This window comes from Martes martes, assembly GCF_963455335.1.
Source record: "Martes martes genome assembly, chromosome: 8".
Taxonomy (NCBI): Eukaryota; Metazoa; Chordata; class Mammalia; order Carnivora; family Mustelidae; genus Martes; species Martes martes.
In genome coordinates this window covers 37,567,120-37,592,867 of record NC_137895.1, presented here as the reverse complement: position 1 = coordinate 37,592,867, position 25,748 = coordinate 37,567,120, and the positions used below count along the sequence as shown (strand labels likewise).

General features: G+C 38.9%; 1 protein-coding gene across 2 annotated transcripts in view; it reads left to right on the top strand.

The window, feature by feature from the left end:
- Positions 1–25,748, top strand: part of ACSS3 (acyl-CoA synthetase short chain family member 3) — a 156,551-nt gene that overhangs the window by 104,854 nt on the left and 25,949 nt on the right. For both annotated transcript variants that reach the window (XM_080810786.1, XM_080810787.1), the window contains exons 9-11: positions 212–315; positions 15,649–15,744; positions 18,465–18,528. In XM_080810786.1, the coding sequence (XP_080666912.1) occupies positions 212–315; positions 15,649–15,744; positions 18,465–18,528 (264 nt within the window). The remainder of the gene's footprint in view (positions 1–211; positions 316–15,648; positions 15,745–18,464; positions 18,529–25,748) is intronic.

Here is a 25,748-nt window from a genome sequence, read left to right as displayed (position 1 = left end):
CCCGCTCTTCAATGCTGTGATGTGCATTTGGTTACTTTTGGATCAACACGAATAATGCTTCTCACCATTCTGTAGTATGATATTGGGATAAGAGCACAATAATGACAGAATTAATGTGGTCAGATTCTAGAACATTTAAAAGAATGAGGATGACATTATTTATATGTATTTTCTAGGAATAATTTGAATTCTCCCTACCTCTTGTATTCAGGTTCAAAACATTATTTGTGGCTGGAGAACGATGTGATGTGGAGACCCTGGAATGGTCCAAAAAGGTCTTCAGAGTACCTGTCCTAGACCACTGGTGGCAAACTGGTGAGCATTTTCCAAGCATGTACATAAATCCTGCAGAAGTGTTCAAAAACACTGCGAGGGAGGGAAGTTCAGAACTCTGACCATCAGGCACAAACTCAGGCTTATGTGGTTCTGGTTTCAGTAGAAATACACTATTCTTTGTTGTTCCTTTTGTTAAAACTATCTCTGCAAATGACATTGATGACACCCTTCTCTTGGTCCCTAGGTGTAAAGTCCTGAAGACCTCTTTTGCTTCTCCTCCTCTTTGCTTTGCCTATATCCAGTAAGTCACTAAGTCTCAGATCTTCCTTTGAAGTGTCTGTTGGATTCATACCACCTCCACACCCCCTTTGCCTTTGAGCTGTGGCAGCTGCATTATTATCTGCTCTAATTTAAATTCTCCTTATCAGCCATCTCTGTTCTCTCTGCTCTCCTATATACCTTGCAGGCTGGTCCCAGAGTCTTTTTTTTTTTTTTTTTTTAAGCACTGATTCTCTCGTAAGATTTTCTGTGGTTCTCTTGCTCCCTTCTTGTGTTCCATAAAATCAAATCTCTTCTTAGCATGGAAGACAGAGAAGTGTATCTTTTCCCAAAACATTTTTTCATTGTCTACATAATTTACTTATTTACTTATTTTGTTTACTCTCTCTTTTCTCCCGCTAGCTGATCCTTGGGAAACAAATTGTTGTATTAAGTAGACATAACATAAGATTTGATACAAATTTTTTAAAAAAACTGCTCTCTGCTCTCTGCTGCTTCTTTTGAGGCATAATTGTGTACATATGTGAAAGTAAATAGATTATGTGGGAACTGTTTTCCCCATTGTTGGGTTTTCTGTTTGACCCATTAAAGTAACTGTGAGCTATGAGAACCTTGTGGGCTTCCACTGTACATACTTTAGTTCAATTCCACTTGGTTCTATAAATTAGATCAAACCTCTTAGATTAATGTTTTCAGAATGTTCATCTTCCGAGTAACTGGGGCAGAGTGTCAAATTTGGATAAAAAAATTAATAGAGTTTCTTTGCAAAAAATAAGCCTGATTTTAAAAATAATTAGAGTCTAGAAGATCAAGTGAGGGACTAAAATTGAAGTTCAGTGTTGGGTATTTTAGAATGCTTTGATGCTGGTAAATGATATTTTTTACATTAACTTCTTGTGCATTGCTCTTTGGAAAAACACGTTTCCCATAGTGTTGTAACATGAAATATAAAATGAGTGACCAGAGTGGGATACAGTTTCCTTTAAGTAAAAGGCAAACCAGGAAGCGTTTCTAGTCTTTCTAGTTTTATTTGCCAGGAGAGAAATTCCATATCTAGATTCGGATTTGTGACTATTTAGGAAACAAAAAAGATAAGACAGAATTCAGAGAAAGAGCAATGCCATATGTAGAAATATGTAAAAAAAGTGAAGAATTATTGCCTCTGCAGAGAAAAGTATTTATAGAAGTGCTACATCCCCCGTGCCCCAGGAAAGTTCTGACAGTTATTCTCTTGGGTCGGGAGAGGAAAATATCTTGTCTATTTTTTGAGGTGGTTTGCCTTTCCTGGCCAAAGTGAGGGGTTGTTTCCCACACAGCGGCCTTCCACGAGTGTTTGTGGAAGAGTTTTGTTTTCCCCCCATTGAAGGTCACTATGCCACAGCTTACTGAAGGGAAACCAGCACATTAATAAATAAAATCATGATTCTCTTCCTTTTTCTTAATACTATTGTACACAATGTCACGTGCAGATGTATGTAGTTAGTGCGTCTGGGCTTACAGAAAAGCTTACTGACGCCTGAGAAACAAGCATCTGAGGCCTCTGGCGGGTACTGGGTTTTGTGTGAATTTGCAGGTTTTCTTTTATGTATTGTTCAGAGCAAATTAATAGCCACGTTACGCCGGGTGCTGTCACTTTAATCAGGGTTGAATGGCTGCTCAAGACAGTGGAAGACAGTGGATTTCTACCAGTCATGACTGATTCTTTCTGCTCCCTCTTCATCCGATTTTACAGAATTTGATACTGTGTTGAGTGAAAGTACACAAATTCCTACACGTGGAGAGGTAGGCAGTAGCCAGCTAGGGAGGTCGTTTGAAACTTTATGAAAGAAATTCATCCTAGGTGATGCAGATGTCAGCTACTAACAAAATCTAGTTAGGATTTTTATTCTGTTGTCTAGAGGAAGTCATTATTTTCAAAGATGTAGGTTGTGGTAATCGCGAAGTGATACTGAAGTTTAATATTTGCAGCCGTTCACTTTTCTTAAGGTTGTATCACATTAATGTTGAAACACCGGAGGGGGGAAGGCAAGTACTTTGTGGGTTATTACTAACTCTTAGGAAAAAGAAAGGAAAGTTCGATATTTCTGACATGGTCATCAATTTCCTAATGTTTTACATATCGAATTGATGGGGGTGCATTTCCACAAGAGGTATACTAATAAAAACCTGATAACATTTGAAGGAATACTAAGCTTTGGCCAAAGGAGTGCTTTTCATTTCAAATGTCAGGTTTTCTACAAGATCTCTTTTCTTTTTATTGACTTAGAAATTGATTTTTTTATATAATCGTACACTCTTATAAGCCTTCCATACAATGTATAATTTATGAATTTGCTCTCTGATCACATTAATATATGGGCACAAATGAGCTGTTTCAAAATGGTGATGTATGATTTGGAATTAATTAGGGCTGTGTTAAGTAACTAAAATGTATGAATGAAAATTGATTAATTCCTGTGACTTGAGTTGTAAGAAGGCACTCTGTAGTCAATCCATTTCATTACCGTGTTGTTTTTGTTACATAAGTGAAATTTGTGTTTGTGACTACAGATTTCTAGTGAATAACATTCTCTTTTGGCCCCTGAATATCAACACTCTTTAGTATCTGATTTATGTAATATCTAAGATTTCTAAGTTGAGAACTAATCTGTGGAAAATTTGAGAACTGATCAACATAGGAATATTTTAATAAAGACCACTGTTCAACAGGACTGAAATATTAAGTACTTGTTTTGGGTTGTGATAGTGATAGTTGTGATAGCAAACATTATATGGTTTCATAAAGAAAATTCGTCTTGCTAAAGTTTGATGGGGATGGTTGTATCCACTTGGTTCGTAAATCTGGATAAAAGGCAAATTGTTGTCATTTACGCAGATGTCTTATCTTCCTAGCAACTTATCTATAAAATGACTGAAAACATCTGGATTAGAGACTGAATTTTCCATTTTCTTTTGTACAGAGAGAGAAACAGAGGAGCTACAATCATCATTTACAAGGGAGAAATTAAGAGAATAGAAAATTGTCCCATTAAGATATGGTAATTCATGTGCAGAAAAAAATAAACAGCCAGAACTTCATTATCCTCAGGTGTACAATCACCAGAAAACCACTGTACCATTATTAATCATTTTTCGCTTTTGCAGAGATCAGATACAGGAGCACCATTGTAGAGAGAAAGAGTTGTCTGTGCAGTGCCTGGTGTCCTTTGCAGGAAGGATTTTTGTTTTTTTGTTATTTCTGATTGAAGATAACTATAAAGGAAAGGTTTTCCTTATGAGTGAATGACCAAGTACAAACAAGCAAACAAACAAAAAGCTTCCTTAAATTTCAGAGACTAATTACTAAAACCCAAAACATAGGAGACCTTATTCTTTTTTTAAGGTTTTTTCACCTTCCCTCTCTTCTCCTGTCCTTTCCTTGCTATTTACTGCTAAGCTATGATACTGGTTTAAAAACGATGGTAACCAGAGCTTAGCATCCCACTTTTTAATGTTATTTAGGTAGAAACACTATTTCTTCACATGCCATCAGTCAGCTAATGAAAGACAATGATTGCGAGGTTAGAATACTCAAGTTCCATGAAGGCTTTTATAAAAGACAACCTGGTCAAGGGTTGAGATGAAAGGAATCCACGATTCTTCCCATCTGCTACCAAAATATTATCTGTTTGGTCCCCCTCAGAAGATATAGAGCTGACATGGAAAGTGTTTCAAGTACCTTCTGCTCAAGTAGAAAGGAAGTAATAGAAATGACACGAGAGGGGCGCCCGGATGGCTCAGTGGGTTAAAGCCTCTGCCTTCAGCTCGGGTCATGGTTTCAGGGTCCTGGGATCGAGCCCTGCATTTGGCTCTCTGCTCAGCCGGGAGCCTGTTTCTCCCTCTGCCTGCCTCTGCCTACTTGTGATCTCTCTCCCTCTGTCAAATAAATAAATAAAATCTTACAAAAAAGAAAGAAAGAAAGAAAAATGACACGAGAGCTGCCAACTGGTGCGACAATTGGGTGGTTTTGTTTGTTTTTTTTACTTGTTTGATTTCTATCACTTTAATGGACGAGTAAGATTCTGCATAGAATTTCAAGAGCCCTGAGAAGGGATTTCAATGAGAAAATACAAGTCACATAGTGGATTGAGACATTGGTGACAACTTAAGTTATTGATTTTTCTTTGTATGCCTTGAGCCATCTTTGCTGAGTTCTTATGTCTTAGAGTAATCACAGTATTTCTGTCTCTGGTTGAACTGCTACAGTTTTAATTGCAATTGCCAGTTCTGAAGTCACTATATTCTATATATAGCCTAAATCCTCGTTTTTTGAGGAGTCTGATAATGCTGGATTTTATTAAAGTGGTTCCAAATCCTCCAGCAAACTTCACTCATGCCACTTCTTAAATCAAAATTATTGATCCAAAAAGTACACACAACCCTAATACCATATTATTAAAATGTGTCAAGGCTACTTGACGTGATTGATAATCCTTATTTTTGCACAATTTGGTAGGATGTACTTTCTAAGAACAGACAACTTGGACAACAGCTTTAACCACAAAAATTGGTGAGGCTGACCCAATTTAGTCCATATCCTTAGGTTTATCTGGATAAGATCCATTAGTCCAGGATTTTTTATTTTTTAAAGATGGCAATATATTTTCTTTACAAAAATCAAATTCACAAAATTGAATAATTAATTACAGTTTAATAACAATTACCCTGAACAGGGATCTCTGTGGTAAATGGTACAGGTTCAAATATAGTACCATCTCATTCCTCCTAGCTAGACTAACTATGAAACCCATAGCCAACATCTGATGATTTGATATAAAAGGTAGCAAAGTTTAAGCCACTTTTTTTTTCCAGATCATCCTCTGCCTTTGTTACCCCTGCTTTCTCAGACTTTCTACTCTTGTGCATAAGTTGGTACACTTTTTGCCAAGAGATTCTAATCTTGTCAGTTTATAGTCCATAGTAGGAAATTTTTTTCATCTTTGGAATTCAGCATTGGAAGCTTTATGATTCTTATTATTTCTGCCTTTTTAAAAATATATTTTACAACTATGTGCAAAATGTGTGACTTTCTTAAAACTCGAATATACTTTGCCCCATGCAAAGTCCTGTCTATTTTGCTGCAAAATGCTTTTCTAGGACTAAGGTGTAAGAAGCTCTATATGGGTGACACGACAGTGAGGGAAGCCTCTTCTTGGTGACTTACCTTGAAGATGCTATCCTTAATTATTTGCAAGCTATTCTCTGGCTTGGGTACCCATAGTCGCTAGCAAACGCTCCTCTGGCTGCCAGATCTCAGCGTGAAATACACCTACGTACAACCAAATGCTGCCTTTCTGTGTTTACTTTCTAACTCTTTGTTATTCCTGGCTTTTGGGTTTTACTTAATGTCCGAATCCGAGTGGTCTAGCTTCATTAAAGTATAGGCCTGTATTTCAAAGACGATGAATTGCACTAACTCTTGAAATGCACACTGTGGAATTCAGAGTGCTGGGCCGAAGTGGGCTGTGCTGGCAATGCCTTCGCCCCGTGACCTGGGCTGTCCAGGGTACATACACCCCATGCCACTTTCAGATAGTAGCCTGTAGAGTCTTCAGTGATGTGAATGAATGAATCACTACTGTCTGCTGCCTTTCTGTTTTTCTCAATGCAGTGGTCAAAAATAAACTCATCTCTTTTTTCTCATTCATGGGGAAGACATTTTACGTACTTTAGCGTGAGAAGTTGTGATTAAGGGAAAGAACAGTTCTATGGATCTCAGCAGTGTTCAGCTAGGGATGCTGACAGTATCCATCTGCTGAGAAAGAAAAACGTCCTGACGTCATCTTCGTTGCCTGGCAACAGTATTTTTTTTTTCTCATTTAGAGCAATCTTCATTAGCTTAAGGTAGGTAATTTTTGCTGATCATTTGAGAAGCAGGGGCTTAGAGGTAAGCTCTGTGAATTTGATTTGTGGAAGGAGTAATCTCTTGTCAAATGTAAGGCAGGCTTGATGAGGCTTTTCTTTTTGAAAGTGAGTAACTGTTTACAAATTTTTAATCCTTCTGAAAATGAATCTCCCAAGTCAAATAGCAGCCATTGAATCAGACCTTGTCCTCTTTACAGCATGATAATGTAGAAAGAACATCACGTTGGCTTTTTTCCCCGAATATGATTACATGAAGTAGTTTGTATATGTATAACTGCTTTTTAGAATATGTATTTGTACTCGTTATTGTTTCAGTGATAATGTTTTCACAGAAGACTGAACACTGGAAAACAATTAATAATATAAAGTTGATTTGGTCTTTGAAACGTCATCTATTCTAATCCTCCTACCTTTGGCAAGAATCACATTTAATACACTCTTGAAAGGTGAAAATCTGTTACGTTTTTGTAGATCTTTATACGAAAAAAAGAGTTCCTAAGCCCTCCCTTGACTCTCTGGAAAATTCTCTTTCCCGCTGTTGCATGTAAACCCCTACACTGCAGGTCCATCAACCCTCCAAATAGTTCCCAATTCCTCTTTTTGCTGTCAGTCCTGATTTCAAAAACCACAGGTGATTATTCTCCTTGGAAAAGCAATGTAGGTGGTGGAAAGTGTGGCAGAATCCTAACAGGACAGCCTTTAAATCCTGGTTCAGCGACTGATCCGATAGCCAGGGGCAAGTCCTTGATCTTTTGCTTACACTTCATCTCGTGGGCTCATAGAAAGCTTGAAATAAAGTGAAATGTGTACAAACACTGCAGCAGACTTCCCGGGCTATCGTAAGACTCAATAAACATGTTCCTTTTCCTTTCCTTTCTGTGAATCACCCTTCACGTATATGAAGACCATCTTCAGGCTCCTGACCTGTAGATAATCCAGACTCAAGAAAACTTGGAACATAAGGGCTCAATTTATACATGAGGAAAAGGAATCATAGAGAGTTTAATTTCTCAGAGTCAACCAGCTAGTTAACATTAGAATGGGGGGGGCACCTGGGTGGCTCAGTGGGTTAAGCCGCTGCCTTCAGCTCGGGTCATGATCCCAGGGTCCTGGGATCGAGCCCCACATCGGGCTCTCTGCTCAGCAGGGAGCCTGCTTTCCTTCCTCTCTCTCCGCCTGCCTCTCTGCCTACTTGTGATCTCTGTCTGTCAAATAAATAAATAAAATCTTAAAAAAAAAAAAAAAAAAAGATTAGAATGGGAACTCTTCTTGCTGTGGTCCAGAGTCCTCCCTTCCTCGGTCTTATCTTAAGCCTTCATTAATTCAGCATATCTTCTTGAACTCAACTGCAAGTTATTTATGAGTTTTTCCCACAGTTACAGGCAGTAAGGAGCTGGTAAGGGAGAAGGATAAGACCACAGCTCAAATTAATGGTCTGCTTCCAGTACAAAAAGTTAGGCTGCTTTGAATTAAGCATTTTAAACAGTAATCGTACCATCTCGGGAACACAAAGATTAAATTGATCTTCTTTCACCGGTGTACATCTCACTGCTCTGCTTTCTTTCTGCTACCACCATTCAAGTTATTTATAGCGCACTGTATAGATTCAGAGGTGGAGAGAATGGTTTCTTTACAAATTGCTTTTATGCCCATCATGATGCTGTGATTAATATGACTCAGCGGTACCAGGTTGCTGAATTGATTGATTTCCAGGACTTCAGCTCTCTGCATGGGCCACCAACTTCTAAATCTATACTGCTTAAATGTAGTGTTTCTAGAACCACGGTGTGTACAGAATAGTGATTTTCAAATGCGACAGGAGCTCTTATCGATGGAGTTGGGCTCTATGAACCTGCCACTGTGTTCTTCTCTTGACCCTCACTCACATGTACTCCTCTTTCCATGTTACCTTTCATGTGTGAGCCAAAACCCTAGGGTGGTCCTGGACCTCTCCCTCTTGCTCTTTCTCCAGACCCAAACAAGCACCAAGACCACCAAGACCCTGAGCATAACTCAGATTTGGTCTCGTCTCCCACTCCCGCACACCCTCAGCAGACCGCCAGCATCTAACGGACTTCTGGCTCTGAACTGGGATCCTTGGCTTAGTGCTCCAGTTTGCAACTGAAGAGATTTTTCTACCACGCAGTCCTGTGTAATCACTTCTGCTAAACCCCTTGTGTCTCTCTTTGTTCCCTCAATGATATCCACATTTCTCACCATGGCATAGAAGACACTTCGTGATCTGCCTCCGCTCATCTCTCTCACTTTGTCTCTTGTTCTCTCTTAGCCACCCAGTTGCCCTGAGCTTTGCTGCGCTGAATAACACTGTCAGTCCCTTGATGGTCGAACTTCTCAACCTTTGAACATGCCATTTCTGTTTGGCATGTCTTCCCACCCTGAACACTGCCTTCTCACTAAAGGAAAATGCCTTTCAGAGAATTCCATAAATATGTATTGAAGGACTGACCTTTGAATATCATTCTTGGGATAAGAAAATGTTGGAACAGAATTATAATGGTAACATACAGCTTTTTCTCCTCTGAATCCTCTACTCTCCCAGTCCCCAACTCATTTTAGAATTGCATTATTCTGTGACTTGCTATTTATTTTTTAAGAACCCTGACCTTAATAATGGGAACTAGAGCCTAAACCCATGTAAGAAGTATGTATTTACTAGTCAGCAAACATTTTCTGAGCATAAAATGTCAGGCACTAGACTGTGTTTGGTCCTGCTGATTCAAATGGTTCCCAAGCACCCAGGAACAACCAGATTTCAACTAGTGGCTAGGAGAGGGTTTTGTTTTGGTTTGGTTTGGTTTGGTTTTGGTTTTTGGTTTTTTGGGGGAGAGTTTTCAGATCATTATATGCACAGTGTTTTTTGAGAATTGCACTAGTTCTTTTTTTGAAAATTTTTATAATATTTTTAGTGGCTAGTGTTCCAAGTGTCTATTACTATGCCAAAAAAAAAAAAAAATTCAAAACCTAGGAGCTTAAAACAACAACCATGTATCATGGTTTCTTGGGTGTATGTACTGGGCAACGATCGGCACGGCTTTTATTTTCCATGTACTGGTTTTTGTTTGTTTCCATGTACTGTTCATCGAGACAACTCAGGCAGTATTTGGTGGTGAATGCGCTGGTCTGGTGGGTCCGAGATGGCTTCATTCTCATGCTTTGGAATGACTGGAAGGTTAACGTCAGTCAGGACTGTTGACGTGAATGCCTGCAAATGGCATTTTTGTGGGGAATATTCCGAATAATGGGCCATTTTACATGGTAGCTCAGAGGTTCCAGAGAGAGAGTGATTTTAAAAAAACCCTTCAGGCCTGTGCCTGGAAACAAGGAATTGCTTCCACTCTTTTCTCTTAGAACCATCAAAAAGCGGCCCAGATTCAAATAGAGAGGACCCGCCTTTCAGCAAGATGAGGCTGAAACATATTGCAGCCATTCTTAATCTCCACGGTGGGTCAGTTTCTAAGTTGTAGATATAGTCTTCTGAATTCTTCAATATAATTTCCCCTTTGCTCCCCATTCATCAATAACTGCTGTCAATATTTTCATATGTATCTTGCCAACATATGTATTTTTGTTCAACACGTAGTATTTACAAAAAAGAGTCATACTCATTCTGTTTTACAGATTTTCTAAACAATATTTTGTAAGAATTATTTCCCATCAGACATTTTTCTATGATGTTTGAATATCTTTGCATTCTTAATTTGGCATAATCTCTATTTTTGAACAATCTTCTAAGCATTAGTATAAATAATATTGTAATGAATATCCTTCATGCTTGATATTTGTAAACTCCCACAAATATTTCCTTATATATGTTCCATAAAGTGGTTCAACTGTGTTAAAGAGTATGTGCACTTTTAAGGGCTTTTGTAATTGCCAAATTGCCTTTTAGAAATATTGTGTTGATCTATACATACACTAACACTTACGAAACAAAAAGTGATTATCTTTGGCTTATGTGGGCAATCTGTCTCCCTGGCACCCCCTGACTGGTCCTTAGTCTTTCTGCTAGTCTAGTGAATTCTCATACGAGAATGAATTCTCCCATTCCTCATGTTCAGGAAGCCACAGAAATCTCAATATGAAACAACTATTCTAATACACCCTCTGTCCATGCATTTTCTCAGACATCTCTCTCTCAAAACCCCAACTAAAATAAACCTGACCACAGAACCTGGATGTTGTAAAAATATTTACATAAATTTTATTTGCATTGCTGTTAGTTATTAACTTTTTGTTCAAAAGCCCCCATTAGCTTTCAGGATCACTTAGACTGAAAGCTTAAAGTCTTACAAGGACTTCAAAGTAGTTTTAAATGATCTGTCTCCTCACTACCTATCTGAGCTTATTTCCTGTTAACGCTTTCCTCATTTATTCAGCTTCAATAATACCAACTGCCTATTTCTTTTTTCTTTTTTAAGATTTTATTTATCAGAGAGAGAGAGAGAGAGAACGCGCGCGCACGCAGCGTGCAGAGGTGGAGAGAGAGGTAGGCTACCCGCCAAGCAAGGAGCCTGATGTGGGACTCGATCCCAGGACCCTGGAACCATGACCCAAGCTGAAGGCAGTGGCCTAATTGACTGAGCAGTGGCCTAACTGACTGAGCAACCCAGGCTCAGAAAAAAAGATTTTTCTTTTTTTTTTAATTTGAGAGAGAGAGAGAGAGCATGAGAAGAGGGAGGGTCAGAGGGAGAAGCAAACTCCTGCTGAGCATGGAGCCCAATGCGGGGCTCGATCCCGGGGACTCCAGGATCATGACCTGTGCCGAAGGCAGTCACTTAACCAGCTGAGCCACCCAGTGGCCCCTGCCTAACTATTTCTGAACCACTCTAGGAATAAACTTACCTCAGGACCTTTGCACTTGTGGTTCCTTTCTCATAAATTCTTTGTCCTTAGAAGTCACGTGACACAGGTCCTCACTTATTTCAGGTCTTTACTGAAATGTTGCCTTCTCAGGGAGGTCTTTCTGGCCACACAAAAATTGCAGTTCTTCCCCATCACATCTCATACCCTCTCTGTGCTTTTTAAAATTTTCTTGGTGCTCATCACTCTTTAACATGCTATATGGTTTATTTATGTCTTTCATCATTTGTCTCTCCAACTAGAATGTGAACTCCTTGACCATAGGAATTGTGGTAACTTTTGTTTACTATTCTATCCCCAGTTCTAATGAGAGCATAGCATGCAAAAGCTGCTTAATAAATATTCAATAATAAGAGATATGTCCCACCATACCACCATTCGCGAATGTGAGAGACCAGGTTCACTCTCTGCTGCAAGGATTTTTCTTGCTCTGAGACACAGTCTGGGTGATTTCTCTTCAGCTCTCTGTGTTCTCCCCAAGAACCTTACAAGTGGTGCACTCATCTATTTCATTCTTCTCCTTGTCTGTAAGAACTATGCAAACTGGGGCAAATGGCTTAAATTTTCTAGGTTAGTCCTTCGTATTTTTCATTTGTAAAAAGAATGTTCCCTTTTCTCCCCATCTCCCTATGTAGTTGGATTAAATGCAATAATATAAACAAAAAGCACTTAACATAGTACACAGCATAATTCCTATTTGAAAAAAAATGTATATTCATTTCCATTCCTTTTCTTCCTTTAGCGTTAGAAGTTTTAAGGAAAATTCCTTTCGGTAACAGTTCACTAATGCAATAAGGTAGAGAGGCAGTAAGTGAAGTGTCTGCGTTAGCCGTTAATGCGGTATGACTATAAATGCACCAAAATAACGTAGTCTTCACAAGCTTCAGTTCCTGCCATCTTCTTCCTGGGTGTCTCTTTCTAAGATTAGGTATCTTTGGAAAGATTTCTCCAAATGAAGCATCCAATTCTGTTCTTCAAAGAGAACATTCTGGTTGGCAGCTATTTCCCGGTCACAGTGTGGCATCCGGATTTCCTGTCTCCCTAGATAACTGTTAGCCGGTTAATTATAGCCTGGACAGTGTGAAGCAGATGATTTTAGAACATCTTTGCAATGGGGTTTTGGGAGTCCTTAGAAGTTTGGTTCAGGCCGGCATGATGCCCAAGGGCTTGCCCCAGCCAGAAGCCTATTTTGCACACAGGCCAGCCTGAGAGCCAGGGTGGGTACAGTCCATGTGTGTGAATGTGTGAGCACACGGGCGTGCACCTGCCATGCAGGTGGGTCGGTACTCAGGATGGCCTCAGAATGCTCAGAGATAGAAAGAGAGAAAATCAGCATTCCTGTAACAACCATGATGGTCGTTCGCACCCCCACTCCTGTCCTAACTATGGCTCCCTGTGTGGAGCCGAGGAGCCGGCATTTCGGATCTTCTACACGTCACTACCAACAGCTGGTTTTCCAGACCCGCAAATGAATCTAACTAAAGTCAGCGAGAGACTCGAATGACTTATATCATCTACTTTAAGTACCTGAATGGATAATCCTTTTCATTGCCCTTAAAATTCAAAGTAATCATACAGAAGAATGTTCTGTTCATACATCTTACAATCATTAATTAGAACAAAACAGCTAAAGGTTCAAAGATTGTAAGACAGAGTCACTACACGGAGATGCTTATGAATCAGGCAAGTGTGTGCGGCATCAGCCCACTGGGGCAGGACAGCACGTCACTGACTCATTCTTGTGTCTTTGTTTAAGACGAGGTTCTCGTCTCACTTCCTCTTCCTGTACCTCCTTTCTCCCAACGTAGAGGAAGAAGGCCCGAGGGCCCGCATCCTTCCTGAGAATCCACCAGACGCGGGTTGTAGCAGAGTGCCGTCAGAGTTTTGTTGTGGTGGTTTCGTGTTTGTTTCTCTTTCAGACAGCAGGTCCTGAAGCCACTGGAAGGTTCACTTGTAGGTTCTAAAGCCGTCTGTTGACACGTTGCTCAGAGGCTTTGCGGTGTTAAGACATGTAGACATTTGAACTTGGAATGACTGAACGCCTCTGGGGTAAACCAACTGCGATCAGACACACTTTGAACCCAGAAGATACTTAAGCAGCTGCTTCCCCGCCCAGGGTATGAGGGGGAACAGAAGCGTCCTAAGGGGGACATCTCCCTTCATCCGGTGTCCTAGTGGCTCCTGTCGCTGGTGTCACCTGGCTCTGTCAGCACACCTTCCTTTAAGCTCCTCGTGCTCACTCTCATTCCACAGGGGTCGACTCCCTCAACCGCTACCACACCTCTTCTGTCTCTCTGTCAGTTTGGAGGCCAGCTCAGGTCACTCCGGAGACATTTTTAAAAAGGCAAAGGGAAAAATGTTGCTAACCTTTGCAAATAGGGGGGTTTGATTCCCTGCTTTGTTTATGCTGTAGGGAGGAAAGACAGGGGTACTGCCTGACTGCTGGAATGCCATTTTGTGTATTACCTGTCCATTTTCTTTGTCATGGTATGAACACATTTGAAACACTCATCATGGTATGAAGCCATTTGAAAGTTCTTTGTTTAACATCGGAAATGTCTGCTCTGGTGACTTGCTGCTTGTCCTCAGCAGTGACCATCTGGCTGAGCACCTTAAGCACTGGACTGTGACTTGGGAACTGTGTTTTAATGTCCCAGCGGCCATCTTCTGTTATTGAAGCGAGCTGAGCCACCATCCATAACATGTGAATAATAAACCGAGCTACTGTGGAAAGTAAAGAACAGTAATAAATTCTTCCCACCATTCTGAAGCGATGTAAATGTGTGATAAATTATGGTAGAAGCCATAGTGGAAAGAATACATTCTGAGTCCTTAGGAAGATCGATGTTTTTTAATATTTTGTATTGCTTTGGATCTAATTGGTTTGGCAGTTAATCCCTTGGGTATACATGCTGTCTGTGTGTATATTAAGCCAGTTCCAAAACTTTTCACAGTCAATACCTCTCATCCTGCTCCTCTACACACGCACATCTCCTATTTAAAAGACCATGCTGGGGCGCCTGGGTGGCTCAGTGGGTTAGGGCCTCTGCTTTTGGCTCGGGTCGTGATTCCAGGGTCCTGGGATCGAGCCCCGCATCGGGCTCTCTGCTCCGCGGGGAGCCTGCTTTCTCCTCTCTCTCTGCCTGCCTCTCTGCCTACTTGTGATCTGTCAAATAAATAAATAAAATCTTAAAAAAAAAAACAAAAAACAAAAACCATGCTAACCCCAGATTTGAGTTCACCAATAATAACAAATGCATTTGTGTGTAAAAATAATCACTTTTGGAATTTATGGCTGTCATATATAATTGCTGCTATTATTTTGACTATTAGCAACTCGAGACAGAAAACAGATTCATCATTTTGTTCATCCGTGTAGATTAATTGTGGCAAAGTCTCTGGTCTTGATGAAATAATCAGCACAGCATAAATGTCCTTCTTTCCCTCCTTCCTTCTTGCCTTTCTACCTGCCAGCTTACCCATCTGCCTGCCTTCTAGAAGCCCAGGGACAGCAGTTTGAGAGCAGTTTAATAAAACAATGTTAAGTTCAGCTTTAGATGCAAGCTCTCTGGGCAGCTGGAGTTCTTTAAAAATGAGAGAAGATATTGTTCATGTATTCTCCAAAATCTTTGGGTTACTTATTCCAGAGATTAAGCCATAAGTAACAGAAATATCTTGCACTCAGCTTTTATTTACCATGATAAAAACTTTTAGGTGAATTAAGAGAGAACATCTTTTCAAGGGATCTTTGAGTTCTTGACATGTGTTTTATTTTTTTAAAGATTTTATTTATTTATTTGACAGACAGAGATCACAAGTAGGCAGAGAGGTAGATAGAGAGAGAGGAAGAGAAGCAGGCTCCCCGCCGAGCAGAGGGCCCAAAGATGTGGGGCTCGATCCCAGGACACTGGGATCATGACCTGAGCCGAAGGCAGAGGCTTTAACCCACTGAGCCATCTAGGCGCCCCTTGGCATGTGTTTTAAAATTCTCACAGCCACATAATTCTGCATTCTTCATGCCCATTGATTCATAACCAAGAATGTCAGAGATACCTGTCTTTTTTTTCAGAAGAAGCGTTACTCTATACATTGTTCTCAATTTGTGTCCTTAAGTTTTAAAACCGTTAATCTGGTGTCGATTACTGGATCTTTTTTTTCATTTTTAAATAATGCATTTCCTCTCTTCATCTGTTCCTCATGCAGATAAATTCTGTGGCAAACTGGGGAATTGGGGGCAGGGCATACACTGAAGAAACATCATGATCTCAAATTTAAATGTTAAATGATAAATAACATTTATTTCTCCAGAGACTGGATCCCCGATTACAGCATCATGCATTGGATTAGGTAATTCCAAAACACCTCCTCCAGGACAAGCAGGAAAAAGTGTTCCAGGATACAATGGTAAGAAATGACCCTGATTATTTGCAATATGTAAGGTTAATAAATTTGGTTATTTTTCCATGTCTAATGTGAATCAAACTGCACAGTAGGTTAAAAGTATTTGATTGAATGAATACTTCATACTATAAAGAAATGCCTTAATTTTGTTATTAATCTGTTGGTTCAAAAATAAGATTGTTGACTTACAAGGACATGTTCTAAATGACTGTCAGAACCAAGAAAATAGTATTTATAAGGCATGTTAAGGATATGGCTGGAAATTAATACGTATGGAATACTTGCTTGGTGCAGACTACTTTGCATACATCATTTCATTTAAAGATGAATTATAGTTAATTCAGAGGTATCATTACCATCGTAAAGATGAGTTAACTGGTCCTGGGAGAGGCTGAATCACTTTCCTGAGGTAATACGGCTGATGAGGTCCTCTAGACAACGCAGATCATCGTGTTTTGTTTGTTTCTTTGCATGTTTTTGCTACAAAAGTTGCAGTGTTTCCCATTACGTATGCTACCTTTTAATTTAGGAGTGATGATAAGTCTTTTGAGCCTTGCTGTCTAAAGATAAATATAAAAGTAAAGATTCTAAATAGAAAAATCGCTTCATCCATGCTGGTAGTATGTGACAGGAAGATATAATATATTTTAAATATTTGTTTTTAGATGGTTGGTAGTAGCTTTGATAGTTCAGTAATTTCCCTTGGGCTCCACTTGCTAGTTGTATAACTTATATAAGTCACCTAACTTTTCAGAAATTCAATTTTCTTATTTCTAAATGGGAACAATAATTCCACCTGCTTCCTGGGGTCATGATATAACACAAGGGAGCATTAACACGAGCACTTGCCAGTCAACAGACTGAGCTAAGTCTTAACTCGTCGTGTGCTGCTGTTTCAGAGAAGCCAGACGGACTGACCTGTTTTAGACTTGCACATTCACTTCGCAGACAAGGAATACAAAGAACAGAAGTTATTTTATATGTATAAGGTCACAGAATTTAGCTTGATGTATGAGGAAAACCCATCTTTGGGAGATGGAATACAGTTCCTACATATAGTTTCTATTTGCTTGTCAATTATAAAATATAGAGACTTATCCTTTGCCTCTCTGACATAAAAATATTGTATTTTCTTTCTAGGACAATGATTAGTTAAGGAAATGTGGATCATTTGACTTAGCCTAGCGTAGGTATATTTATAAAAAGAACATTTAGATTTTTTTTTTTTTAGGGCAGAAATAGATATTCTGTGAAGTCAATGACTTTTCCAGGCATGGGAAGGTGAACCCAGCTTTAGTGAAATCCTCGCTTTGAACGGTTCTATCATCCCTGCTCCTTTTATCAGAAAAATTGCTTTGTGTTGAGCCATTTTTAGGGGCTGATGTTTGTGGGAGATGTTAAATACATTTCCCTTTCAGTATTTTTATATCCAGCTTTCAGAAAGAGTTTAGCTGTGATGCCTCATGAAATTTCAGTATAGAAACTTCTTGTCTGAAAGCCATTGGCTTACCGATCACATAGGTTAAATGTTAGAACTGAAGTATCTATACCCAATGAGGTAGTGGCTTTATGACTTATGATTTTTATGTTTTGTGATTAGTCAGAGATTCAGAAGCATAATGTAGTATTCAGTATTATAATAAAAAAGCAGTATCCACTTGGGAAAGGAAAGATAACCATTTTTTTGTGTGAAAAATACTCAATGTAACGTTAAGTGTCGCATGCATTGAATACCTTACACAAGCTTGTCACTTTTTTCTTCAAGTAATTCTTATAACAATCATTCTTTCTTTTTATACAGAGAAATCAAAGGCGTAATATGTGTACAGGGCCACAGAGAAAATTGGTCACTGTACTGGGATTTGGGGAAACATAGTGAGGCATGACCTCCACCCTGAATGACCTCCCAATCTTGTGAGAGGAATATTTATGCCACTACTTATGGACAGAATAGAACCTTAAAACAAAGTGCTCTGGAAACACAAAGAAGGGAATGATTAACTTTTTCTGGGGACAAGGTCCTCCTTTTCTCATAGCTTCTCTCCGTAGAATAACCTGGATAGATGAAGCCACACAAAGGATCAATTAGAGCTTAAAACACGATGATATATCCTCGTTTCCAGTTTGCATTAGGGGTTATGGAATGTGGATTCAAGCTTTGGCCTCCTAAAATCTTTCAGGATTGTCAGTGTGCTGCAGAAAACACTGGGATGATATTTAGGAATTAAATGGATCTTGAAGGCTCAGAAGTGGATATTAAGCTTTAAATCAGAGAAAGATGTTTCCCAGGCTTTTAAATACTTCCTATTTTTAGTGCTTGAAATTTTTTTTTTTTTGTAATTTTAGAACTTGATTTGTTTCCTTTAATTTTTGAAAAGCTGCGTATATTTTTGATGTTTTTTGGTAGAATAGAAGTCCATGTTAAAGTGGATATAAACATGGATTATGAAATTAAGAGCATGTTTGAAATGCACTGTCTTTACTTAAGGGAGGTTCTGAGGGAAAATTCATGATCTTGTTAAGAATCAAAGCATGGGCTCTTTTAATTTTTCGTGAGACATGTTAGCATAGTTGTACGTTCATGGTCTCATAGGAATTAAAAGATGCCTGTGAAGCAACAGTTTTGGGGGTTAGATATAGGAAACATGGAAAAGTTTAAGCTTTAAGGTTATACATTTTTATTCAAATTTATATTATTTGTTTGTTTATATTTTACTTTGCAGTTATGATTTTGGACGACAACATGCAAAAACTGAAGGCTCGATGTTTAGGAAATATTGTGGTAAAGTAAGAAAAATTTGCAATACTATTATATAAGAGAGCAAGAATTGATATATAATATTAAGAATAAAATGGAGTGGTTGTGATGATATTACTAGGGAGGGGATTGCAAAAGAAGCTCATGCATTGTTTGAGAATACATAGTGCCAACTCCTGTTGTTTAAAGAGGGAAACCCCATTAAGGAGGGCACACGATCTGATGAGCACTGGGTGTTATGCCAGCAATGAATCATTGAACACTGCACCAGAAACTAATGATGTACCATATGTTGACTAATTGAATTTAAATTAAAAAATAAATTAATTAATAAACATGGAAACCCCATAAAAGATTTAGATATGATTTTTTCTTAAAGATTTTATTTATTTATTTACAGACAGAGATCACAAGTAGGCAGAGAGGCAGGCAGAGAGAGAGAGAGGGAAGCAGGCTCCCTGCTGAGCAGAGAGCCCGATATGGGGCTCTATCCCAAGACCCTGAGATCATGACCTGAGCTGAAGGCAGAGGCTTTAACCCACTGAGCCACCCAGGCGTCCCTAGATATGATTTTTTTTAAAGATAAATCTTGCATTTTAAATATTTTTTGATGATACAATGTAACTTAAATACCAAAAATATAAAGAAGTATATAAAGATTCTATACTCCCATCCTTTGGTGATACAACATTAATTTTATAGTATATATGACTTTTTCCTTTTGACATGCATTGTAGATTGTCGAAACAATTCAGCTCATCTTTGTATTGCTGTTTTCCCTTAAATTTGTCTCATGAGCATCACTCACTTTAACTTTGCCCCTAAAAATGTTTATCCCCTTTCTAGAGCTCTTAGTCTTTTTTGAATATTTATGATTATAAATAATGCCATATTGAACATCTTTTTTTGTGTGTTGTCTTTTCTCCTTTTCTGATAATCACTATAGTACTGAATAATTTCTAAAAGTATAATTACTGAGTCAAATAGCAGCATAATACAAAATCCCTGACTCAGGAAATACCACAATTCCTTGCTAACATTTTTCATCCTTGTTCATTTGTAAGCAAGGTGTCAAAATTTGAAGTCAAAATATTACTGAAGTGGAAGTTGGTTAAATTGGGGGACAAGCAGGATGTGACATTTTAATAATTAATACAGGTTGCTTTAGTGCCTCTCATGAGCAAGACATTGGCATCCTTACTGATGTGGTTTAGTAGTAGAACTTGGCAGATGGAGCTACTATAAATAAAGGACATTTTATGTCAGGCCTGAAAAAAGATTTGTTTTCCCATTTATTTAAAAAAATTATTGGAAAAAAAATAAAAGAATTCTTGGGGCTCCTGGGTGGCTCAGTTGGTTGAGCATCTGACTCTTGGTCTCAGCTCAGGTCTTGAACTCAGGCTTGTGAGTTGAAACCCTGCACAGGGCTCCATGCTGGGTGTGGAACTTCCTTTAAAAAATGAAATGAGGGGCGCCTGGGTGGCTCAGTGGGTTAAGCCTCTGCCTTGGGCTCAGGTCATGATCTCAGGGTCCTGGGATCGAGCCCCGCATCGGGCTCTCTGCTTGGCAGGGAGCCTGCTTCCCCTTCTCTCTCTGCCTCTCTGCCTACTTGTGGTCTCTGTCTGTCAAATAAATAAATAAAATCTTTAAAAAAAAAAATGAAATGAAATGAAAAAGTGAGATGAATTCTTATGACTTGGCATCCTGTCTCAGGTCAGAGACCTAACCTGAGGTATGAAAGTGTCTCAGGTTAGGTCTCTGAACTGCAGGATACCAGACACATACCCTCACCTGTCCCTAAACCTAATCTGAACCCAAACCTAAACCCTATATCTGAGAAGGGGGGGGAAGGAAAATGTGGTGTATTTATACAATAGACTGTTATTCAGCAGTAAAAAAGTATGAGATCTTGGCACTTACAACAACAGGGATGGAGCTAGATTTAAAAAAAAAAAAACAAAAAACAACTATTATTTAAAATTCTGGGGGCACCTGGGTGGCTCAGTGGGTTAAGCCTCTGCCTTCGGCTCAGGTCATGGTCTCAGGGTCCTGGGATCGAGCCCCGCATCGGGCTCTCTGCTCAGCAGGGAGCCTGCTTCCTCCTCTCTCCCTGCCTGCCTCTCTGCCTACTTGTAATCTCTGTCTGTCAATTAAATAAATAAAATCTTTAAAAAAAATAAAAAATAAAATAAAATTCTGTGAAAATTAAATGAAAAACAGCAACTTAAAAAAGAATATTTCTTCAGGTCAAAATACTATAACCTTACGAAAAGCTAACAGAGCGGATACACTTTATAATACAATTCTCAGATTCTCATGTTATCCCTAAACATGTAAGCACTATATTACTTTTTTCAAGTTTAAATTTTAAGACATATTGTTGGCAAAATGGAAAAATTAAATACTGAATATACCATTTATTCAGCATATTCTGAGCCTCCTATGTTAACATAGAACTGGTTGAAATCTGACCTCTTGGGGGGAAAATGGTAGGGATGGGGGGATGGCGTTCTAAGAAATTAGTAATCTGAACAAGATTGTAGGTGGTGGTTTAGCTTACTTAGGGAAGCACATGGTTTTTGAGAGCCTTTAAAAGCACTCTAGCAGGATACATTTTTATATAATCTAACTGTTAGTGAATCTATTTCATAAAACAACTCATGTACGATCCCAGGGGGAGCGTTTGATGCCAGCAGTTTTATACCCTTCATGTGTTCTGTCATTCTAATTATTGGTGGCTTTGCCCTACTTCCTTTAAAAAATAATAAAATATAGCAAGAGGCCACATAAACTGTATTTTTTCTTGAAGTCATTAATGTTGCTTCTAGTACTTAAGAGTAACACAAGTATTGCCTCGAAGCCTTCTGTCGTTTAGATTGTCACCAATTCAGAATTATTTTCTTCCCTTTGCATTCCTAAACGGAGAATTTCATTGTACTGATCTGGGATTCTGAAATTTCTATGTGAATTATTTGAAGATATCATATGTTATGAAATGCGGTAGAGTTTGATTCCTTTCTTAAGTTCATAGTGAAACCAGATGTTTGAAAATGATATATATATATTATTGTATTCAAAAGATAAAGTAGGAAAAAAACAGGAAAAAATGTTCACACCAAGATCTCTCTCTCTCTCTCTCTTTTTTTTTTTTTTTTTTGAAGAATAATTCTTGAAACGTTATTTTAGGAACTCGTTTTTATCTGGGAGAGCAAGGATTTCCTTTTGAAACCCACTTCTCCAGTGGCCTTTCCACCCTAACCCATCAACCTCAAAATTATTTGTACATCCCAGTGGCTGCCTGTAGCATGCATAGGACGTTTTCACATTTAACATCTATCAATAAGACATGTTTCTCTTAGTCCATAGCTGTTCTCTGTGCCTTGAGGGGATACACCGTTCATCCAGAATGTGAAATAGTCAATGAATGCTTTTTAAGAGCTCATAATAAATATATGTTTAATTGAATTAAGGGGAAGGAAAAAAGCACAGCTTTTTGACTTAACGAAGATTATTCTGGTTTTTTTAAAAAAAGTGTGTAATTTGAGAGAGAATAATTTTTTCCACGCAGACCACATGGGATCTGATAGCAGGCTTCATTCCTGAGATTGGCTACATGGGCACCCAAAAAACCTTGGTGGACTGTAAAAGGGATTATGCATGGTGAGCAGGGTCCACAAAACATCTGAGATTCTGAATTTTAAGAAATGTATTGACCCTCAAATTTGAAAAGCTTACAACAAAAGTTAACACATATTTAATTAAATACCTTTGAAATTGAACATTGTAGCAACTTCAGGGTCAGTTTAGTCTTCATAAATTTTTCATCTCATTTGCAAACAGTGTTTAGGTCTTTTCCCACTCTGCACAGTTTCTGAATATGTACAGTGACTGCTGAGAATAGCCAAATGTAAGCTAAAATGTGTGTCTTCTTGCCAAATAATTTTAAAAGCAAAATTACAACTTTTCTTCCAGAAAAAATTCTTGTTTCTGTGGTCTATTGCTATGTTTTGTTATTTGTGCATATATATGGGGTGAGGCCACCATAATAAGAATAATTAGGGTCCATGGGGGGACTTAAAACTGAGACGGCATCAAAAAATCACGCCTGGGAGTGAGCCCTGGCCAGAGATAGATGCTGCGCTCAATTATTCATACCCATGCTTTTCTTCATTATTTTGTATGGTGACTGAGTAGGAGCAGTTTAGAAGGGTAGCATTCCCTAATGTTACTTATGTTCACTAATTATACTTGTAGTATAATTACAAAAATATGGGGAAAGGCAGCATGGAATATTTGAAATGTGTGGATCTCAAACTATATTACAATAAGTCAATAAAAAATGACTCATTGTTTTGATCCCAGATTTGTTTGCTTTTATAAGTCCTGCTATACCTGCTTCTTTCATTATAAAATCTGCTCTGGATAGGGTAAATAACATTGGAAACTATCTTTCTCTGACAGTTTCTTTAAAATCTGAAGCTATAATCATATTTCCACCCTTTTCGAGATATTAAGTGTAATAATTCTTTTTATCATATTTAGACAATTCACCTAAAATGAGAAATAGTGGTATGTGGAAATGTTGAAGAACAGAAAACTCTTGTTCCACTTCTTTTTTTCCACTTCTTTGTTAATGCTTTTTAGAAATTACTCTTTTTCTCTCCTGGGGACCCCTTCACTGGAAGGGAGACATTTAAGTGATTCCTTAAACTACTGTAGACCTTAGGTTGTAATAAACATGAGTCCCGTAGCTTTCGTATGTTCTCTGCATTCACGGATTTTGCCTTTCTAGTAGAAGAGAAACTACGTGTCTTTGTAGATGTTAGCAAATTCCTTTGATTTTTGAAACCTACTCCAGGCGGTTAATTTAGTGGGAAAGTTATGGTGTCTGAGTTGCTATGAATACAGAATGTTCATGACTTGTGGGAGGTGTCCCTGCAATTGCATCCAGAGCTCTAAAGTGCAGAAGTAAAACAGCCAGTAATTTCCAAGGAACACAGAGCAGGGTGTGAAAGAGCATTTTCACTGCAGTTGCCTTCCTCAGTACCACAGTGCTCGAGGTTATTAAAGCCATAGGTCTCTGCTACTGTAACAAGTGGGCAATAGTTGATCAAAACCAACTTGTACTGACTAATAAATCTTTTCCACAGTATTCAGGTTTTTTAAAAAGAAAAAAAAAATGAGGCCTCTGTTATGGGCCTGCATTTTCTTGGACCAGATCTAGTTGTTGCTGCTGGCAGCTGGGTTTGCCCATCCCCTGCTCTGTGCTGTGGGGGTGGGGAGGAGGCTGTGCCCTGCAGACAGTGGTGGGGTAGGAGGGAGCTATAGGGCAGGGTCCAAGTAGCTTCTGCTCTGGTGCCTGCCAGTTTCTCAGCCTCCAGATATTGAACTCCTGTCCCCTAATGGTGTGTATTCACATCTTTATAGCTTCCCGGTAGTGATTTAGTCACTTCGCTGCTGTCTTGGGAGAGGGTCAGGATGGCTCTCTTTTCATCAGTATATCCTTTGAGTAAAACTACGGATGACACATATCCCTTTCTAAATATCAGATGCAAATTTTAGTATGACCTTTTATTAGCCTTATGACATCACTGGGGTGTAGACCGTGGGACAGATATTATCCTCATTTTAGACATGGGTTTATCTAAACATCTTTCACAGTGAGTGACACCGCTAGAATTCACATTTATAACCTGGTCTTTTGTCCAGAGAGAGAGAAGTTACGGCCTAATCAGTCTCTTTGTGGGGAGACAAAAAGTAGCTTCATATGAAAATCTCAAGTGAAGCCTCAGACTCCATAGGAAATGCTGGGAGGGCAAAGTTGGGATCTAATCCCAGAATTCTCTAGGCAACAGGAGTTATATCTTCAATTTACTTCTGTTATTGTGGGGATTCCTAATGGAACAGTAAATACAGACCATCCTGTATTATCTGGGAAGGGAGACCTAAGAGTTTAACATTCCAGAGTGATCTTGAATGTCACGTTCTACAGTGATGAGCATTCCCTTCTTTTCTTACCTATTTAAGGATTTCTCAGCACTCCCATGCTTCCCCATCAGTGTGTGCTCGAGTGTGTATACACACACACACACACACACACACGGGATCACTTCAGTTATTTCTCTTTCCCCTTAAGATTGGTCTCTAAAGAAAGACATTCTCTGAGGGTTACTCTTGATTCACAATTGGATAGGCTGCAACCCAAGTTCCCTTTCACTCTGCTTGAAAGAGTTGGGAAAGGTATCATCACAGAGTAGTAACATTTTATCTTGGATTTGAAGGAGGAGTGCAGAGACTAACCAGCCTGTGTCTCAGTATTTTCAAGCCTTCCCCTCCTTCTGTCAGTCTACCGTATCTTCATGTTATTTTAACTATGGAAAACAGTTTTCTTCTTCTGTAACTTTAGAAGAAGAGCACCATGGCATCCATTATTCCAGAAGGAATAGGATAATCATTAGGCTATTCAACAAGAAAAATGTTAATTTGGAATTCTTAAAAAAAAAAATCAACTCTAGCTCATATATACCTCACTTCTCTCTGGAGCTTGTTGCTTCTCTTCTCTGTTCCTGCTTTCCTTTTGGACCATTATATGGCATCTTTCAGGGATTTTTTTTTTTTTTAAGATTTTATTCATTTATTTGACAGAGATCACAAGTAGGCAGAGAAGCAGGCAGAGAGAGAGGGGGAAGCAGGCTCCCCACTGAGCAGAGAGCCCAATGCGGGGCTCGATCCTTGGACACTGAGATCATGACCTGAGCCGAAGGCAGAGGCTTTAACCCACTGAGCCACCCAGGCGCCCCTCAGGGATCTTTTTTTAGACGCCCTTTCTAAGATTGAAATTGCGACATCTGAATTTTTAAAATATATTGTGCTTTATTAGTGAAGAACAGATAGTATCCCTCATTGTATCCTGCTAATTACTAATTGCAATCTCTTATCTTGCTCTCTGGCCTGCTCCTCAATGAGATTTGGGGATATTGAAGCAGTTTTCTGGAACATCTCAAAAATGATCAGGAGGCACATATGCCGTTTCCGGCAGATCCACACCTTGGCTTTTAGGTGTGGGCTTAGTGTCAGGGATAACACTTTCCCTTCCAAGAGCTCCTGCTGGTACAGAGTCTAAGGAGCTGCCATCAAATTTGCCTGACAAACGTCTTTACATTATTGCACTAACTTAATGGAATAGACATCATTCGTGATGTCTTTCTCTGTATCTGAATCGTAAAAATACTAAGTTTCTTATAATGCA